Here is a 16909-nt window from a genome sequence, read left to right on the forward strand (position 1 = left end):
AATCAAGAGTAACTGAAGTTTTAGGTCAAGAGTAAGGGAGAACCGTTGCTACTCAGTAAAATGCCAAAGCTGCATCAGCAAATAGGGGAAAGGGGCAGCCAAACGGAATATGAGAAAGAAGATATAGAAATGTTTTTATTATAAATGTTCTGCCAATAGCTCAGACTTATTACTAACTCCTGCATTTTGAATTAACCCATATTCCTTATTTATGCTCTGCCTTGTGGCGGTATCTCCTGGATCTGCCTGGCATCTCCTGACTTTGCCCTCCTCCTTCCCATCATCCTTAGTAGGTGGGCAAAGATGTAGAAATCTAAGCCACTTACTTACACAACCAGAAATCATTATCTAAATATTCATAAATGAAAGGGTACAATGAAAAAAAACCACAGTTCTACCTATCAAGTCCACATAGTCACATAGTAACACCAATCAATGAATGATCACATAGCGCTGGCAGGCTTAGGACTGACGGAGAGTCAAGGGGAGGGACACAACCCCGGGAAGAAGCCTGCTGGGAAACAGCTGTGAGTCCAAATTGCTTAAAACAACCACAAAACTGTGTTGAATTGTATAACACAAGAGTGGGCGCATGGCACAGGGACCCCAGTCTCTAGTGTAAGCCTGTGCTCTCTGTGGTGTGAGGTGCTGTTGAAATGCAGATTCATTGCTCAGTTTTAGAACTGGCCACTTCCTAAGTGCTTAGTAGCCACATGTGCTGAGTGGCACTGTGTGGGCACGTGACATTTTGTTGCCTTACGTACTGCTTTGAAATAATGAAAACTTGAGATTTTCAAATGTCTAAAAACTTGAAATTTCAACACAAATGTCTATGTATTATCATGCCTCCGTACAAATTCTGGTAGCTAACCCAGTGAGATAGCCCAGCAGTAAAGGCACTTGCCATGCAAGCCCGCCAACTGGGTTCAGCCCTCAGAACCCATGTAAATGTGTATGGAGAGAAATGGCCCCACAGAGTTGTCCTCTGACCCCCACGTGTGGCCCGATGTGTACATAGCAACACTAATAACCAATAAAGATGCTGTAATCTTTCTGAGAAGGTTAGCGAGCTCTTGCGTTAAGAATCTCCTACAGAGGTCAGGTCCCCTCAGGAAAGCAGTCAGCATCCTCTGTATAGACACATGGGAATAAGTGAGAGAGACGGTAGCATAAGATACACAGGATACAGTGGGAGGAATTGTTTGCAGCTCTGTAGAAATGAAAGGGTTTGCAAGACAGCTCCAGGTGCTGTAAAAATAAGCATATGATGTGGAGTTTGTGGAAACACTTTTGCAAAGCAACTTGGTAGTACATATTAGGGCCTTAAAAGTAGTAGATGCATTTGCCCAGTAAACTTACTAGTTTAAGCTTGATTGCATGATAAGGTTTATTAATTTATTCCAAGGATAAAGTTTTAAAAACAAGAAGTATTTTCACATAAAAATGCCACACTTCTCTCTCTCTTGTTAGTGTTTTTGCTCTTGTTTTTTTGCTCATTTCATCATTGGCAATGGCATAAAGCAAGATGTTTAGAACTACTATTTGGCTTTTGTGTGTGTGTGTGTGTGTGTGTGTGTGTGTGTGCGTGTATGTGTGTCTGTCTGTTTGTTAGCACAACACAGGGGAAGGAAGTTATATTGAAATCATTTTTAGCCAGGTGGTGGTGGTGCACGCCTTTAATCCCAGCACTGGGGAAGCAGAGGCAGGCGGATCTCTGTGAGTTCGAGGCCAGGCTGGACCGACAGCCTCCAAAACAATACTGAGAAACCCTGTCTCGAAAAATCAAAAAAAAAAATCATTTTTAAACTCTTAGAATTAAACCCAGAGTGAAAGTAGAAATGAAATAAAAGAAAGACAGAACCAAGCCATGTGATGGTGGTGCACGCCTTAAACCAGCAGTTCGGAGGCAGAGGCAGGAGGATCTCTGTGAGTTTGAGGTCAGCCTGGTCTACAGAGTGAGATCCAGGACAGCTAAAGCTGTTACACAGAAAAACCCTGTCTCTAAAAACAAAACAAACAAACAAACAAACAAAACATAAAAAAAAGAAAAATGAAGAAAAAAACCTTTCCATCCAGCCTTCTCCAGGGTCTAGCCTGGTAAGTTTCCCTGACCTTTCCCATCCGTGCTACATCCCTAACCTGTCAGATCTAGTCTGGTTCCTATATCCAGTACCCCAGCCTCCTCTGGCCACCCCTGTCTGTGCTATAACCAATTTCTAGTCTTCTGCCAGGACCTTACCTACCTAACCCAGCCCCAGGCCCACACCACATCAGCTTTTCCACCCAGCCAGTTCTACCCCACATTCCATCCTGAACACCAGTCCCCTCTGTTACCTGACCACTTTTCACTCAAGCCACCTGTACACCACTCTTCTTTCCCAACCTGCTCTGTCCATCAAACTTTCAAGTCTGTATGTGTGCCCAGATCTCATCACAAAACATCAACAATGAGAGGTCAGGCCAGTGTCTTCTCTCCACAGCCTACCAGTCCTACCAAAATGTTTGCCAATGAGAATTACCTAGATGAACACCAGGACACAGAACTTAAAAGAACAATCACAAACTTCATCAAAGAGCTCAAGTTTTAAAAGCCACAAGCAGCACACTGAAGTCAAGGAGAAAGAATGAAAGGAAAATAAATACCTGAATGATGCCCAAGAAACACAAACATAAAGCTGATGGAGATGATGATTGCAATCCAGGACTTGAGAGTGGAATTCAGTAAGGAAATAGAAACATTAGAGAGAACTCAAGCTGAAATGATGATAGAATTGAATAAACCAAATAGCTCAACTGCAAATCTCAAAGGAAAGCCTGCAAGTGGATTGAATCAAGCAGAAGAAACTGTGTCAGAACCGGAAGAGAGAAGATCTAGACCAGTAATGCAAGGAATATGACAAATGGAGACAAACAAACAAAAGTACCAGAAAAGAAACATACAGGAAATGTGGGACACCATGAAAAAAAAAAACAAAACAAGCCTTTGAATTATAGGCATAGATGAGGGAGAAAGCCTTGAACAATCTTATAAAAGAAAACATCTCCAAACTAAAGATAAGACACACCCATACAGATACAAGAAATATACAGAAGACCAAATAAGCAAGACCAGAAAAAAAAAATTCCCGCAGCACATTATAATTAAAACACTAAGTATACATAGCAAAGAAAGTGTGTTTATATCTTCAAAGGAAAACTCATCAGAATAGCAGCTGCTTTCTCAGTGGATAGCCTAGAGCAATGCATTTCAAAACCTAAAAGATTATGAGTGCCAGCCCAGACTAATAGACAACAAATAATCCTCCATGAGTGAAGTAGGAAAAAAAAAACTTCCCACAATATAAACAACCTAAAAAAATTTATGTTCAACCAACACTTAAAATATAGGAAACAACAAATGAGAATAGTAGAGACTGTGAAAAGTACAAAGCCATAACCAGCAAAAACTACAAACTACTACTGAGAACACAGTACCAAAACTCAACAGTACAATGGTCACAATTTATACACATTTCACTAGTGACTTTAAATATGAGTGGCTTAAATTTCCCAATACATAAGCTTGCAAAATCGATGAAGAATCAAAATCCATCTATTTGTTGTCTACAAGAAACACACCCTTAAAGATAGGCACCACTGTAAATGGAGTTCTCATCTTCACCTTACAGTAAAAGGATGGACAAAAGAATTTCAGTCAGATGGTATCAGGAAGCAGGCAGGCATTTTATCCTAATATCTGATAAAATAGACTTCAGACTAAAATGAATCAGAAGAGATAATTTAGGGAACAGTTAACCAAAAAGATATCACTATCATAAACATGTGTACCACACTGTGGTATACCCAACTTCATAAAAAAAAATGTATTACTAGATTTCAAGACAAACATTCAAAAAGTAACACCCACCCATTAATAGTGATTTCAGTATGTATTTTCTCTAATAAATGGATGAATCATCTGGACAAAAAAAAATAGAAACACCAGAATTAATTGACATCATACATCAAGTGAGCCTAGTAGATACCTATAGGATATTCTACCTAAACACCAAAGAATTCACCTTCTACTTAGCAGCACATGGAAGCTTTTCTAAAGTAGATCACATCCTAGGACAAAGACAATTCTTTACAAATTCAAGGAGACTGAAATCACTCCTTGTAGCCTATATGATCATTAAAACTGAAATTGACAGCAAACAAGTCCCTAGTACATGCATAAACTCTTGGAGATTAAACGACTTATTACTGAATGATGAATATGTCAGAGAAGAAATCAAGAAAAACAAAATTTATCTGGAACTAAATGAAAGCAAAAGCACAGTACATCAAAGTTTCTGGGGCACATTTAAAGCAGCTCTGCAGGGAGATTTTTAGTTCTAAGTGCCAACGTCAAAATAATCTGAGCACAAACAAATGACTTAGCAATGCAACTCAAATTTGAGAAGCAAGAACAAACCAAATTCAAAGCCAGTCAACAGCAAGAAATACTAGAAATCAGAGTGGAAATCGGTGATATAGAATAAAAAAAAAAAACAGTACAAAGAATCAGCTTAGCTAAGAGTTGGTTCTTTGGTAAGATAATGAGATTGACAGACCCTTGACCCAACTTACCCATATTAACAGAATCAAAAATGAACAGGGAAACATTACAACAGACACCAAAATAAATTCAAAATATAAGGGAGTATTTTAAGGACCTGTACATCATTGAGGTGGCAAATCTAAAAGAAATGAATTGGTTTCTAGACTCAACCAAACCACCAAAACTAAACCTAGAAGACAACAACCTATAACAGACCCCTAACAAATAAGATTGTAATAGCAATAGAAAGCCTTCCAACTTAAAAAAAAATCTGGGGACAAATGTATTCACTGCAGAATTCTACCAGACATTCAAAGAAGATCTACAGTCAGTGCTCCTTAAACTACTCAAAAAATAGAAGAGCACTCCCAAACTCCTTCTATGAAGCCTGTATAACAAATGCCAAAGCCAGGTAATGATGTAACAAAAACAACTACAGGCCCAGATCCCTGATGATCAATAAAGCTCAATAAAATACTTAAAAACAGAGTACAGACACATATTAAAGACTATCTGCCATGACCCAGTTGGCTTTATCCTGGAATGCAGGGATGGTTCAACATAAGCCAGGTGAATAAGATAAACTGCATAAATGAATTAAAAACAAAAATCACATGATCATCTCAATAGACAAAGAAATGGCTTTGGCAAAATCCATTATGCTTTTTTGATAAAAGTCTGAGAGAATGTAGGACTAGAGGAACACACCTCAACCTAATAAGTCTATATGCAAGAAACCCACAGCAAACAACATCCTAAATGGAGAGAAGCTTGAAGCAATCCTGCTGAAGTCAGGAATGAGACATGAATGTCCATTATCCTCACTCCTTTTCAACATTGTGCTTGGAAGTACTAGTTGGAGCAATTATGAAAAAGAAGGAAATAAAGGGTTACAAATAGGGAAAGACGAAGTCCAATTATCCCTATTTGCAGAAGACATGAAACTATATATTAGAGACCCCAAAAATTCTATCAGAAAATTTCTAGAAATGATGAACAAATTCAGCAAAGTAGAAGGATACAGAATCAAATCACAAATAACTTTTCCATACACCAACAATAAACAAAGAGATCATGAACATACTTCCATTCTCAATAGTCTGAAAGAAAATAAAACATCTAGGAATAAACCTAACCAAGGTAGTGAAGGGTCTCTAACAATGAAAGCTATAAAGCTCTGAAGAGACAGAAAGACTAGAAAATTGAAAGAAATTCCATGTTCTGCATTAGTAAAATTAATATTGTAAAAATGACTTACTTAAAAAATGATTTTCAGATTCAATGCAATACCAATGATAATCCCCATTTAACAAGAAAAATGACCCTAAAATTTGTATGGGATAATATAGTCAAAACAATCCAGGAAAAAAAAGCACAAGTAATCTCATTCCAGGTCTTAAGATTATATTACAGAGCCATAGTAATAAAAACAATATGGTACTGGCACAAAAACAGACATGTAGACCAGTGGAACAAAATCGAAGACCTCCAAGATTAGTATATATAACTTCAGCCATTTAATATTTGGCAAAGATGTCAAAAACATACTGGAGAAAGAATCTTCAGCAAATTATCTTTAGGAAACTGCATGTCCACATGCAGAAGAATTAAATTAGGCCTATATCTAGCCTACACAAAAACTAGCTCCAAGTGGATCAAAGACCTAAAACACTGAACTAGCTAGAAGAAAACATAGGTAGTACCTTACATGATACAGGTGTAGGAAGGGGTTTTCTGAACAGTAATGCCATTTTCCCAAGAACAAAGGCCAACAATTAACGTGCAAGGTTTTATAAGACTAAAAAGTTCTGCACAACTTAAGAAACAACTGGCTGGGCAAGGTGGTGTGAGGCAGAGACAGATCTCTGTGAGTTCAAGGCCAGCCTGGTCTACAGGGTGAGTTTTAGGCAGCCAGGGCTGTTTCCCTAAGAAACTCTCTCTCAAAAAACAAAACAAGCAAGCAAGCAAGGAAGGAAGGAAGAAAGAAAGAAAAAGAAAGGAGAGAGAAAGAATGAATCATCCAGGTGACCAGGAACTTGACTCTTTGCCAGAGGATTAATATTTCGAATATACAAAGAACTCACAAAATAAAAACAAATCAATTAAAAAAATCATGCCTATTTGAAAAAAATGAGCCTGAGGCTTGGAGTTCTCAAACAAAGAAAAAAAAATAGCTAAGAAATGTCTGTCTCCAAAGGTGCTCATTGTTCCTAGCAATTAGGGGAATGCTATTCAGAGTGACTTAGAGATCTCATCCCAGTCAGAGTGGCAAAAATCAACAAAACAACAGACAGCAAATGCTGGAGGGAATACAGGGAAAGAGAACCCTCATTTGCTGTTGGTAGGTTTAAAGACTGGTGGAGCCATTATGGAAATCAGTGTGGAGAGTTCTTTTAAAGTAAGTCCACCATATGACCAGTTGTACCATTTCTTGGCATATGCTCAAAGGACTTGACATCCTACTCTTATAGATACTTGCTCAGTCATGTTCATTGCTGCACTATTCACAATAACTAGGAAACGGAAACAACCTAAATGTCCTTTAACCCATGAATATATAGTGAAAATATGGTAGTAAATATACCCTATAGAATGCTATTCATATGTAAAGAAAATTGAAACCATGAGCATTGCAGGAAAACAAATAAAATTAGGAAAGTTCTTTTGGGAATGAGGTAATACAAACTCAGAGAGACAAGTATCACATACTCTCTCTTATTGGAGGCTTCCACCTCCAAATCTTAGATGTGAATGTAGATCCTGTAGTAAATGCAGACACCAAGAAAGTAAAAGGGGACCATTCCTGGGGACTTGGGGGTGGAAGCACATTAGAGAGAAGAGTATCAGGGTACAAATGATTTGAATGGGGAAAGGGGGGCTCTAGTTAGGGAGGGGGAAGAGAGATACTGAAGGAGGGAGGAGCGTAAAATAAGAGGTGTCTGTAAAAGTCATAATGGGTTATGCTATTAGCTGTCTATGTAAAAACTATAATATATAGACCTGTGTATGAATATGCATAGATGTGTTGAATGAAGTGTTCTCATCTGGGCTAACAATATTCTTTTCAAGAGACAATCTAATAAGAACCCCAACATCAGGCATGAGCAGCCCTCTTTTGAGTTGTTGATAAGGCTGTCCAAGAGACTCCCAAAGCATCACAGGCTATTGCTATTGCATTTATTTGCTCCCCAGAGGTAGAAGGTAAGTCTTATTGATGAAAACACCATGCACTTCAGACCCAGAACCCAGAAGCCCTGATCTGAAACTGACCCAAGGAGTAGCTCTCACGGTGCCAGAGGTACCATGCAAGTCTCTAAAGGAAGGGAAGCAACCAATAGTCCTCATCCTGCTATGATGCCTATGAACCACAACAGCCAGCGTGGCGTGCTAGCCCTAAGGATGTGGTGCAGCAGTGACACACATACCTTGGTGCTAACCAACAGCTCCCTAATTGGACTTAAGCCCACTTAACAAGAAGGAAGAAAAGTCTGGTACTGGAAACCTAACCAACTACCGAGGCCTAGTGAAGTTATGATCTTGGAGGAGAGCCTACAACTGCCACTTTACTAGACCAGCAAGCACAGCCTTTAACTACACTCTTAAACATTTGTCCTCATAACCACAGATAAGTATAGTCCTCACCCCTCATCAAGGAAACTTCTCTTTGCAGCAGACAAATTGTGGATCCCACTTCCAATGGCTGCATCTCCAGTACAACTCCCCTTCTTAGGGCTCAGCGAATCCTGAGGAACAGGGGCTGGAAAGACTGCAAAAGCCAGAGGCTCAGGGATTTGCTGTGAGAGTATGTCTCGTAATGGTATCAAAAGTCATCCCCAAAAAATTTCACCAGCGTGAGCCAAACAAGGCCAACAATAGACATGCCCAAGTGGACAACAAAAACCACAAAGCCACAACTCTACACAAAGAACTGTAAGCATCCAAGGAATGCTGAGATTGGGAAAAATCGTCTTCCCCAAGGATGAGCATACCAATAGGTTATCCAGCACCAAATGGTCAGCCTGAGTACATGCATACAAGTAGCATTATGCAGACTGAGCAGGTTATGTTTAGGAATATACATATACGTATGTATGTATGTATGTATGTATGTATGTATGTATGTATGTATTTCTGTGCATATATGCATGTAAGAGCCATTAATGGGGAAAAAAAGAGGCCATGAATTTGAAAGAGTAAAAGGAGGGCTATGTAGGAGAGTTTGAAGGAAGGGTAGAGAACAGGGAAAATGACATAATGATGTTAAAAATAAAAGATACTTTTAAAAAGAAAACCAAAAACCAGTGTAATAGAAAGGTAGCCAATTGATGGAGCTGAAAGAAAAAAAGTAATTCTTTGAAAAGATCAATAAAATTGAAAAAAATCTGTCGCCAGACTGAAAATGAGAAAAGACATAACCAGTTTCAGGACTGGGAACAGATACTGCCCTGAATTCTATAGATGTTAAAAAAGACAAGGAATATGGCGAGCTTCAGGTCATGGAGAGGAAGAGTCCCATTCCTTGAAAGACACAAATTGCCAAAATTGACCCATAGAAAAAGAATGATTTCATCACCGGGTGTAGTGTTGGAAAATCGAGTTCCTCATTAAACATCTACAGAGAAAGCTGCGGGCTTGGCTGTTTTTTTGTGTTTTGCTGAGACAAATAGTAACCCAGCACCCAGTCTTTAGAGGAGGCTGTGCTTCTAACCCAGTGTGCAGTACAGCGTGCACCCCTGCTGCAAAACCCACAGGCCAAAAAGGAGCTGCAGAGCTAGATTTGATGATAGCAGACTAAGACCCCCACCTAAATGCGAGCTAAATGGTCCATCAGCGGCATTTTTTAAAGGATGTTACAGCGTGGCTATGTAGTATTTATCTCAGGATTTGAGGTTAGTTTAACATCTATAAACCTTTGAGTTGTTTGTCAGGTTACTAGGACCAAAGACAAGTGCCAAAGGGTCTCTTCAGAGCCTGTGGTAACTACCCATTCAAGGTGACTGAGCAAGGCGACTCAGAACCCAGGAAGGGGGACCTCGGGAAGGCTGCAGCTTGCCTTGTACTCGGTGCTGAACTCAATGCTTTTCTTCTAAACGTGTAGAAGGGTGTGCGTGTTTTTGTTCCTTTGGTACGGCATTCTCTTGTAGGTTCTAGTCATTGGAGTAAAAGAACAGCAAACAAATTGCAACAAGTAAAACTGTTGTGGGCCAGCGAGATGGCTCAACAGGTAAAAACCCTTGCTGTACAAGCCTGGTGACCTGGGATTTGATCCCTGGAAGGAAAGAACTGAGTCTTGAAAGCTGGCCTCCAGAGACGTATCTTGGCATATGTGTGCCCCCCTCACAATGTCATACACACTACTAGCAACAACAAGCATAAGTAAAATTATCTTAATTGTACATATATACGTATATATGCCTACGTCTACAAGGATATTCCAAAGCTAAAAAATTAAACTGAGTGACATTGAAGTGTTACAAAATTCAAGTTCTGCCATCAGTTAAATTCTGTTAGCAGCTCACAGTAGGAATAATTTAAAGCTTTTAGTAGTCATTTTAATGAAATAAATATATATTCTACACTGAAATATTGTTGGAGTGGAAAGTCTGAGTAAGTAGATTTGTTACATGGAAAAATAAGTAGTATTTTGATCATTTGGAGGTACTTGCCATCTGTAAAGTTGGTGGAATCAGAGCAGTAAAAATTAGGCCAGAAATTAACAACCTAATTTGAAATGTATTAGCCGAAATAATTTTTTATGAAGTTTAGAGGAGTTAACACTACCTGATATCAACTGCACTATAAAGCTACAATAATTAAAACAGTGTGAACTCGGCATGTAGAAAAACTTGTTTTATTTGTTTAATTGCATCTTTTCCTAGGGCTCTGGGTTTGGACTGAGGGCCTTGTTCATGCTAGGAAAGCCTGTTGCCACTGAGTTGCATCCCTAACCTTGATTGGAGATAGGTTTGATATATAGCTCATTCTGGCCTTGAGCCTGTTCCCAGGCTGGCCTCAAACTCGATGTCTTTCTGCCCCCCCTCTGGAAGTACTTTAGATAAATGGCGCAATTCAGAAATAAAACTACACATAGATAAGATGAATTTCAGCAAAGGCAGTAGGATGAATCATTGAGAAAATAATTGTGTGTGTTAATGCACATGTTTATGAGAGTGTGCATGTTTGTGTGCTTGTGTTTATGAGAGTGTGTGAGGGCATGTGTGAGTGCACCCACATGTGTGTTTATGAGAGTGTGGTATGTATGTGTATGTGCTGGGTGTGCGTGTAGTGATCAGAGGACACACTCCAGGTGTCTGTTTTCTTCCTCGATGAGATCTAGGAATAGCATGCAGGTCACTGGGCTGTGGGCAAGCGCCTTTACCCTTTGAGCCGTCACTGTCCCCAACCCCCCTATTTTGTAAAGGAAGTATTCCAACAAATGGTGCCAAAAAAAGTAGACAGTTATATGGCAAATGCTGAACCTTGATCTTACTTTATACCGTACACAAATATTAACTGGTAGTAGATCATTGACCTAAATGTAAGGGTTTAAAGTGTAAAATATCCAGAAGAAAGGAAAATCTGTTGTGTTGTGTTGGGCAAAGTTTCTTCGACAGAAGAGGTCGTGTAAATGGTAAAAAGAAGAAAGTGGTAATAGACAGTCAAGAACAAAGAGCTGAGTGCAGATCGGTGGTCCAGCGTTGCAAAGCTAAGTAAGTAAATAAGCATACTCATTTGGTTCATATTCAGAACACGCAAAGAACTTTTACAACTTCACAATCAGACAGCCCAGCAAAAATGAGTAAACCCTGACAGATGATCCACAAAGAACGTGTGCAAGTAAGCCAGCCTCTAGTTCCCCAGAACGTAAATGAACAGGACAGGGAGTCGTCTCCTGCTCTTTTCGTGAGCAGAGTGAAAAGTGATGGTGATGTAGGCCATCTGCTGCTGTGGTGCATGGCTGGCGAGGACAGAAGGCAGGGCAGCCGCCGGCAGCAGGCCACACAGCAGCTAAACAGTAGTTAGCCTCAGAGTCCACAGTTCTTTCCTGTTACAAAACAAAATGAAAGTAGACAGAAATGTGATAGCATCGTTCAGACAGCCTCAGGTAAGTCAGCCTGCTCATGCACAGGCTGAAGCGGCATACATGAGTCTCAGAAGCATCGTGCTGAGTTAGACAGTCACAGAGCCCTGCAGATGACCCTTTGTTGTGGCATCCGAGGAGAAGCAAAGCTTTGTATTTGTTGACCAGTGGTTTGCTTGGGTCCCAGAATCTAGGCAGGAAATTGCTTGTAAGGAGACATGAAGGAACTTTGAGGTGACAAAGTGTTTTGGATGTTATCTACTTTAGTTAGCATGAATTCTTAGAGCTTGTCAGTCTCTGCACTTGATGAATTTCTCTTCCACTTGACAAAGCTTGTGGGAAACAAACCACACACAGCACAGTAATGCTCCTTTGTTTTTAAACGTATTGTGTTTCTGTGTGTTTAGATTAGATTATGCTACCATTTGTTTGAAATGGTCTCACTTGTGGGGGAATTGTCTAAGGGGGAGGAAGAAGCTTGGCGGAGTTGTTATTTTATTTGTTTATTTTGACTTTTTGAGGCAGGGTTTCTCTGTATAGCACTGGCTGTCCTGGAACTCTCTTTGTAGACCAGCCTGGGCTTGAACTCAGATCCCCCTGCCTCAGGGTCATCGTGATTAAAGGCATGGGGCACCACTGCCAGGTGGGGTAGTTGTTCTAGAGCACTCAGGGAGTCTCACCGATAAAGAGAAGTTGTGCAGATAATTCAGCCAAGTGGATTCTCCACGCTTCTCACTGACCTTGCCATTAACCTGTAGATCTCTCTGGCGTTGCAAGTGAGCTCTTATCACGTCGCACTGACTGACCCGACCCTGTAGCATTTGCACCCTCACATGCTCTGTCACTTTTTCTTAGGGACAATAGTTTTATGCATTTTTACCCTGTAGTTCTTGCTTCTGTGCGCTGCTCGCAGGATGCAGTTAATTGGTTTGAATGGTTTGGGCTGAGATGAATCAGGTCACTGCTCTGTGTGCTAACCTGTGTTTTCTCTATTCAGTATAGTAGTAGAATGTAAGCAGAACCTTAAATAGACCCAGGGTGAAAACCAAACGTGCAGGAGCAACTTGGTGTGCAGTATTTTAGCCTGACTTATCAAATAGAATAGCTATAGGGCGTAAGGATGCTAGCACCTTCAGAGGTGTCCCTGGTGGACGAAAGATGAGAGCAGTAAAAGAAGGGGCTCCTGACTGTCACTGGCAGATCAAGAGGGTTATCTGGAAACAGTTGGCTATCTTTGTTTCATCTAGTCTACTTATGTATTCATTTATTTTTAAATAAATGAGAATGGGTTTATGTGCTGGCGTGTAGTGCTTGCAGTGGCCTGAAGAGAGTGTTGGATGCCCTGAAACTGAAGAAGCAGGTGTTTATGAGCTGCTTGATTTGGGTGCTTGTAATTGGACTCAGGTTCTTGGAGAGAACAGCAAGAATATGTAAGGCCCATCAGCGCTCAGTCACCTGTCAAAGCTTAACTGACTAGTGCATGTTCAGTCTCTTCCAGTAGGTGGCAGCAGAGTGCTTTGTGTCAGTGTTCTAGCTTGTCTTTGGGTTGCATAGTCCCAGGTACTGAATATTCTTTTAGTTAAGGCCATTGCTGATGCCTATTTTTTTTTTTTTGTAGACAGATCAAAGTGATACTGTGGTTGTTAGCTGTCACTTTACATCAGATGTTATGAGGAGCTAAAATAATAGTTTACTTTGTATAGGTTTTATTTGCTAACAACTCTTTAAACTGCAATTTTCACCCGCTACAGTATTATTAATATTTCAACATATCATTTTCTGCATCACAGCCTCTTGTAGAGAACCCAGCTGTTGTAGTCTGGAGCGAAATAAGATCTTATTAAATAGTACATAGCTTTGGGGGCATTTTTTGTCTGTGAAAAACATTCGCGTTTTTTTCTTTTGTAAACAAACCCAAAGCTGAGTTGCACAAGAAGCGTTTTAATGCAAGTAGTTAGGTGGGGCTGGTTTCTCTTCCTCGTTGCTTTACTCGCCTCCAGGAAGCAGTGTCCATACTGTGGGGGAGGCAACTCTTCCTCTGTTTTACCCGCTGCTCAGGAACGTGTGAGCTGCACTTTGAAAAGGCCAAAGGTCTGTAAGCTTGAAGAGTCGCTTAGCAAATAACGCTGGTGAATTTTTCTCACCAGGGATCTGTTGACTTAGGAGAGAGTTTTAAAACTAGTTTTTAAAAACAATGTAGTACTGAGGTCCCCCCCCCCACATAAAGTGCTTGCTAATTCTTATAAACTCGCAGGACCATCTATAACTGAACTCTGAGTCCTGCCTTGAGAATTCATGCAAACATGCTTCTTCATGGTCATGTCACTCAGCATGTGTCTCCCCGGATTCCCTGGTGGAGTGTAGAGACTGCCTTCACCGCTCTCCCCAGCTATGAAATTCTAAAGCAAGTCTGACCAACCACAGGACACTGTAATTCAGAGCAGCCGTCTTGCTCACATGCTTCTCTTAAGTCAAGAAGCAGCATAAAATAAAACACAGCAAACAGCAGAGAACAAAAGAGAACCGTGGGTTAAGGCTGCCCTGAGAGCAGACACAGTTGACTCAGCAGGAGGTGGGCGGTGCTGTGAGCCTGCTTCCCCTTCTGTCTGTCCTTCTTAAACAGTGTTGCTTTTCTCCCCCTCCTCCCTCTGACTTGGGCTTGATAACTTTCTACTGAAATGCGTTTTCCACTGAGACACAGCTTCTGCTAACCCTTCAGTATCATTCATAGGATTTAACCCTTCACAGTGTGTGATAGCTGGCTGAGTCTTACTCCACCCGCCCTGATAGAGTTGCTTTGTCTCAGAAGCCACTGATGTTTTCATTTTGGTTTAACCCTAGCTGATCCCACGGTTAAGGACTTAATCGGAGGCTTCACCGCTCTGCATTACGCAGCCATGCATGGCCGGGCCCGGATTGCACGCCTGATGTTAGAGTCTGAATACAGGAGTGACATTATTAATGCAAAAAGCAATGACGGCTGGACTCCTCTCCACGTGGCTGCTCACTATGGTAGGGACTCGTTTGTCCGGCTCCTCCTGGAGTTCAAGGCTGAGGTGGACCCACTCAGTGATAAAGGTACAACGCCACTTCAGCTCGCCATCATCCGAGAGAGATCAAGCTGCGTGAAAATCCTCCTGGACCACAACGCCAACATCGACATTCAGAACGGCTTCCTGTTGCGCTACGCTGTGATTAAAAGCAATCACTCTTACTGCCGCATGTTCCTTCAGAGAGGGGCAGACACAAACTTGGGGCGCCTAGAAGACGGACAGACTCCTTTGCACTTGTCTGCCCTTCGTGATGATGTGCTCTGTGCACGGATGTTGTATAACTATGGCGCGGACACGAACACAAGGAACTATGAAGGTCAGACCCCTCTGGCTGTTTCAATAAGTATTTCAGGAAGTAGTCGGCCGTGTTTGGATTTCTTACAAGAAGTCACAAGTATGTAACATAATTACTACTCTTATTGCATCTTTCCCTCTTAATTCGCACCTTCTGAGTTGCTTGAGATATTTTGTAATACAAGATGACTAGACATTAATCATTCCTATAAGTCCCACTTGGTAAGTAATACTCAATCATCCAAAACCCAATTGTGTTTCTAAAAGTGGACTGTAAAGTTTAGAGGAAATGACAGACATTTTTTTAGGATGAACAAGTTTTGATGATAGAACAAGGCAATTCCCACTGGTCCAAACAATAGCCTGTCTGATACTGTGTGGGATTCAGATTGAGGAATTGGAAGGAGGATTTGGGGTTTAGATTCCTTAACTATAGAGATGGTCCGGGTTCTGCACCTTATTACTGAATTCCAATGACAGGAATGCCACTCTGGCTCTTTTAGATACCCCAGTAATGGAGGTTAAGGATACTAGGAATTATTGTGAGAAAACACTAGGCAATTAGGCACCACGTCCCTGGGCCACACAGCTTTCATTGATGTCACTTTCCTAGAGACACTTTGTTGACACCTCCCAGTGTGATGTGTCTAGTGTAGAAGCATTGAGTGTCCACACTGCTTCCCGAGGGCAGTGTTAGTCCTGCTTCTCTGGGGCTGACCAGAGGTTAGTGTGTGAGCCAGGAAGCTGAGATCTGTAAACACCATTCATTTGCTCTTTGCTGTACTGTGCAGCACCTAGCTGCCTTCCCACGCGATCTCAGTTACAGAAGAAAGACCAGCTTCTGATTATGTGGCACTTAGGAGAGGCCAGGTTTAGATATGAGTTTTTAAATGTGGCAGCCAGGGGGCGGTGCCAGTAAGGACATAGAGCCTGGAGTGCGTGGAGATGTGTCAACTGGGGTGAAGTATAGGCATGACACAGATCACTGCCTACTCCTAAGGAGATGAACTGCCCTTTCCCCGTGATCAGGCTACAACTAGGAAGAGTGGAATTGTTTGTTCACGTGTCCTCCACATGGACAGTTTTGCGGAAGCAGGGGGATCTTGGGTGTTTGGACCTTTGTGGTTGGGTTACAGTTAAGGAGGAAAGTAGGTTGTGGAAATGCTTACTAGTATAAAGCAAAAAAAAAAAAAAAAAAACCAAAAAACAAGGGAAAGCTGAAGAAAGATTGTTGAAATGATACAATTGTATAGCTTTGTGAAAATATCTAAGTATAGCATAACCAGAGGATACGATTAGCTTCTAATGGAATCCGCCAGAGAGCTAGTTATAATTTAGCTGAGATTTTTGTTCTCATCATCTTCCTTTCACAGTGTAAAGTTCTCTAGTTAACCGGTGACTGCAGACTGCAGAGTTGTTCAGAATATGGACTATGTTCTAAAAACGTATTTATGTGTATGGGTGTCTTGCCTGTCTATATGTCTGAGCACCATGAGTGTATAGTATCTGAGGAGGGCAGAAGAGGCGTTGGGTCCTCGGTACCTAGTTATAAGAGATTGCTAGCTGTCATGAGGGTGCTGGGAACTGAACCCAGGTCCTGTGCAAGAGCAGTACTGCTGAGCCAGCCCCAGAAAGTAAAATCTCCTGGGAAAGACAGAGGAATTCATGAGAGGGCTTAACCTTGGGCAGAGACTAACAAAAGATGAGCCGGGCGGTGGTGGTGCACGCCTTTAATCCCAGCACTTGGGAGGCAGAGGCAGGCGGATCTCTGTGAGTTCGAGGCCAGGCTGGACCGGCAGCCTCCAAAACAATACAGAGAAACCCTGTCTTGTAACTACCAAAAAAAAAAAGATATTAAAAAGATGAGAGTTTAATGAATTCATGCCTGCAGTTTTATTC

The 16909-nt window shown here is 41.2% G+C and overlaps 1 protein-coding gene across 3 annotated transcripts in view; it reads left to right on the plus strand.

Moving 5' to 3' along the window:
- Positions 1 to 16909, plus strand: part of Asb7 (ankyrin repeat and SOCS box containing 7) — a 46894-nt gene that overhangs the window by 15953 nt on the left and 14032 nt on the right. For all 3 annotated transcript variants that reach the window (XR_005870723.1, XM_005084426.4, XM_021235516.2), the window contains one exon: positions 14505 to 15110. Coding sequence is in view for 2 of the 3 variants with exons in the window: in XM_005084426.4 (XP_005084483.1) it covers positions 14505 to 15110 (606 nt within the window). In the remaining variant the exon portion in view is untranslated. The remainder of the gene's footprint in view (positions 1 to 14504; positions 15111 to 16909) is intronic.

Source organism: Mesocricetus auratus, unplaced genomic scaffold (assembly GCF_017639785.1).
Source record: "Mesocricetus auratus isolate SY011 unplaced genomic scaffold, BCM_Maur_2.0 Super-Scaffold_4256, whole genome shotgun sequence".
Classification (NCBI taxonomy): domain Eukaryota; kingdom Metazoa; phylum Chordata; class Mammalia; order Rodentia; family Cricetidae; genus Mesocricetus; species Mesocricetus auratus.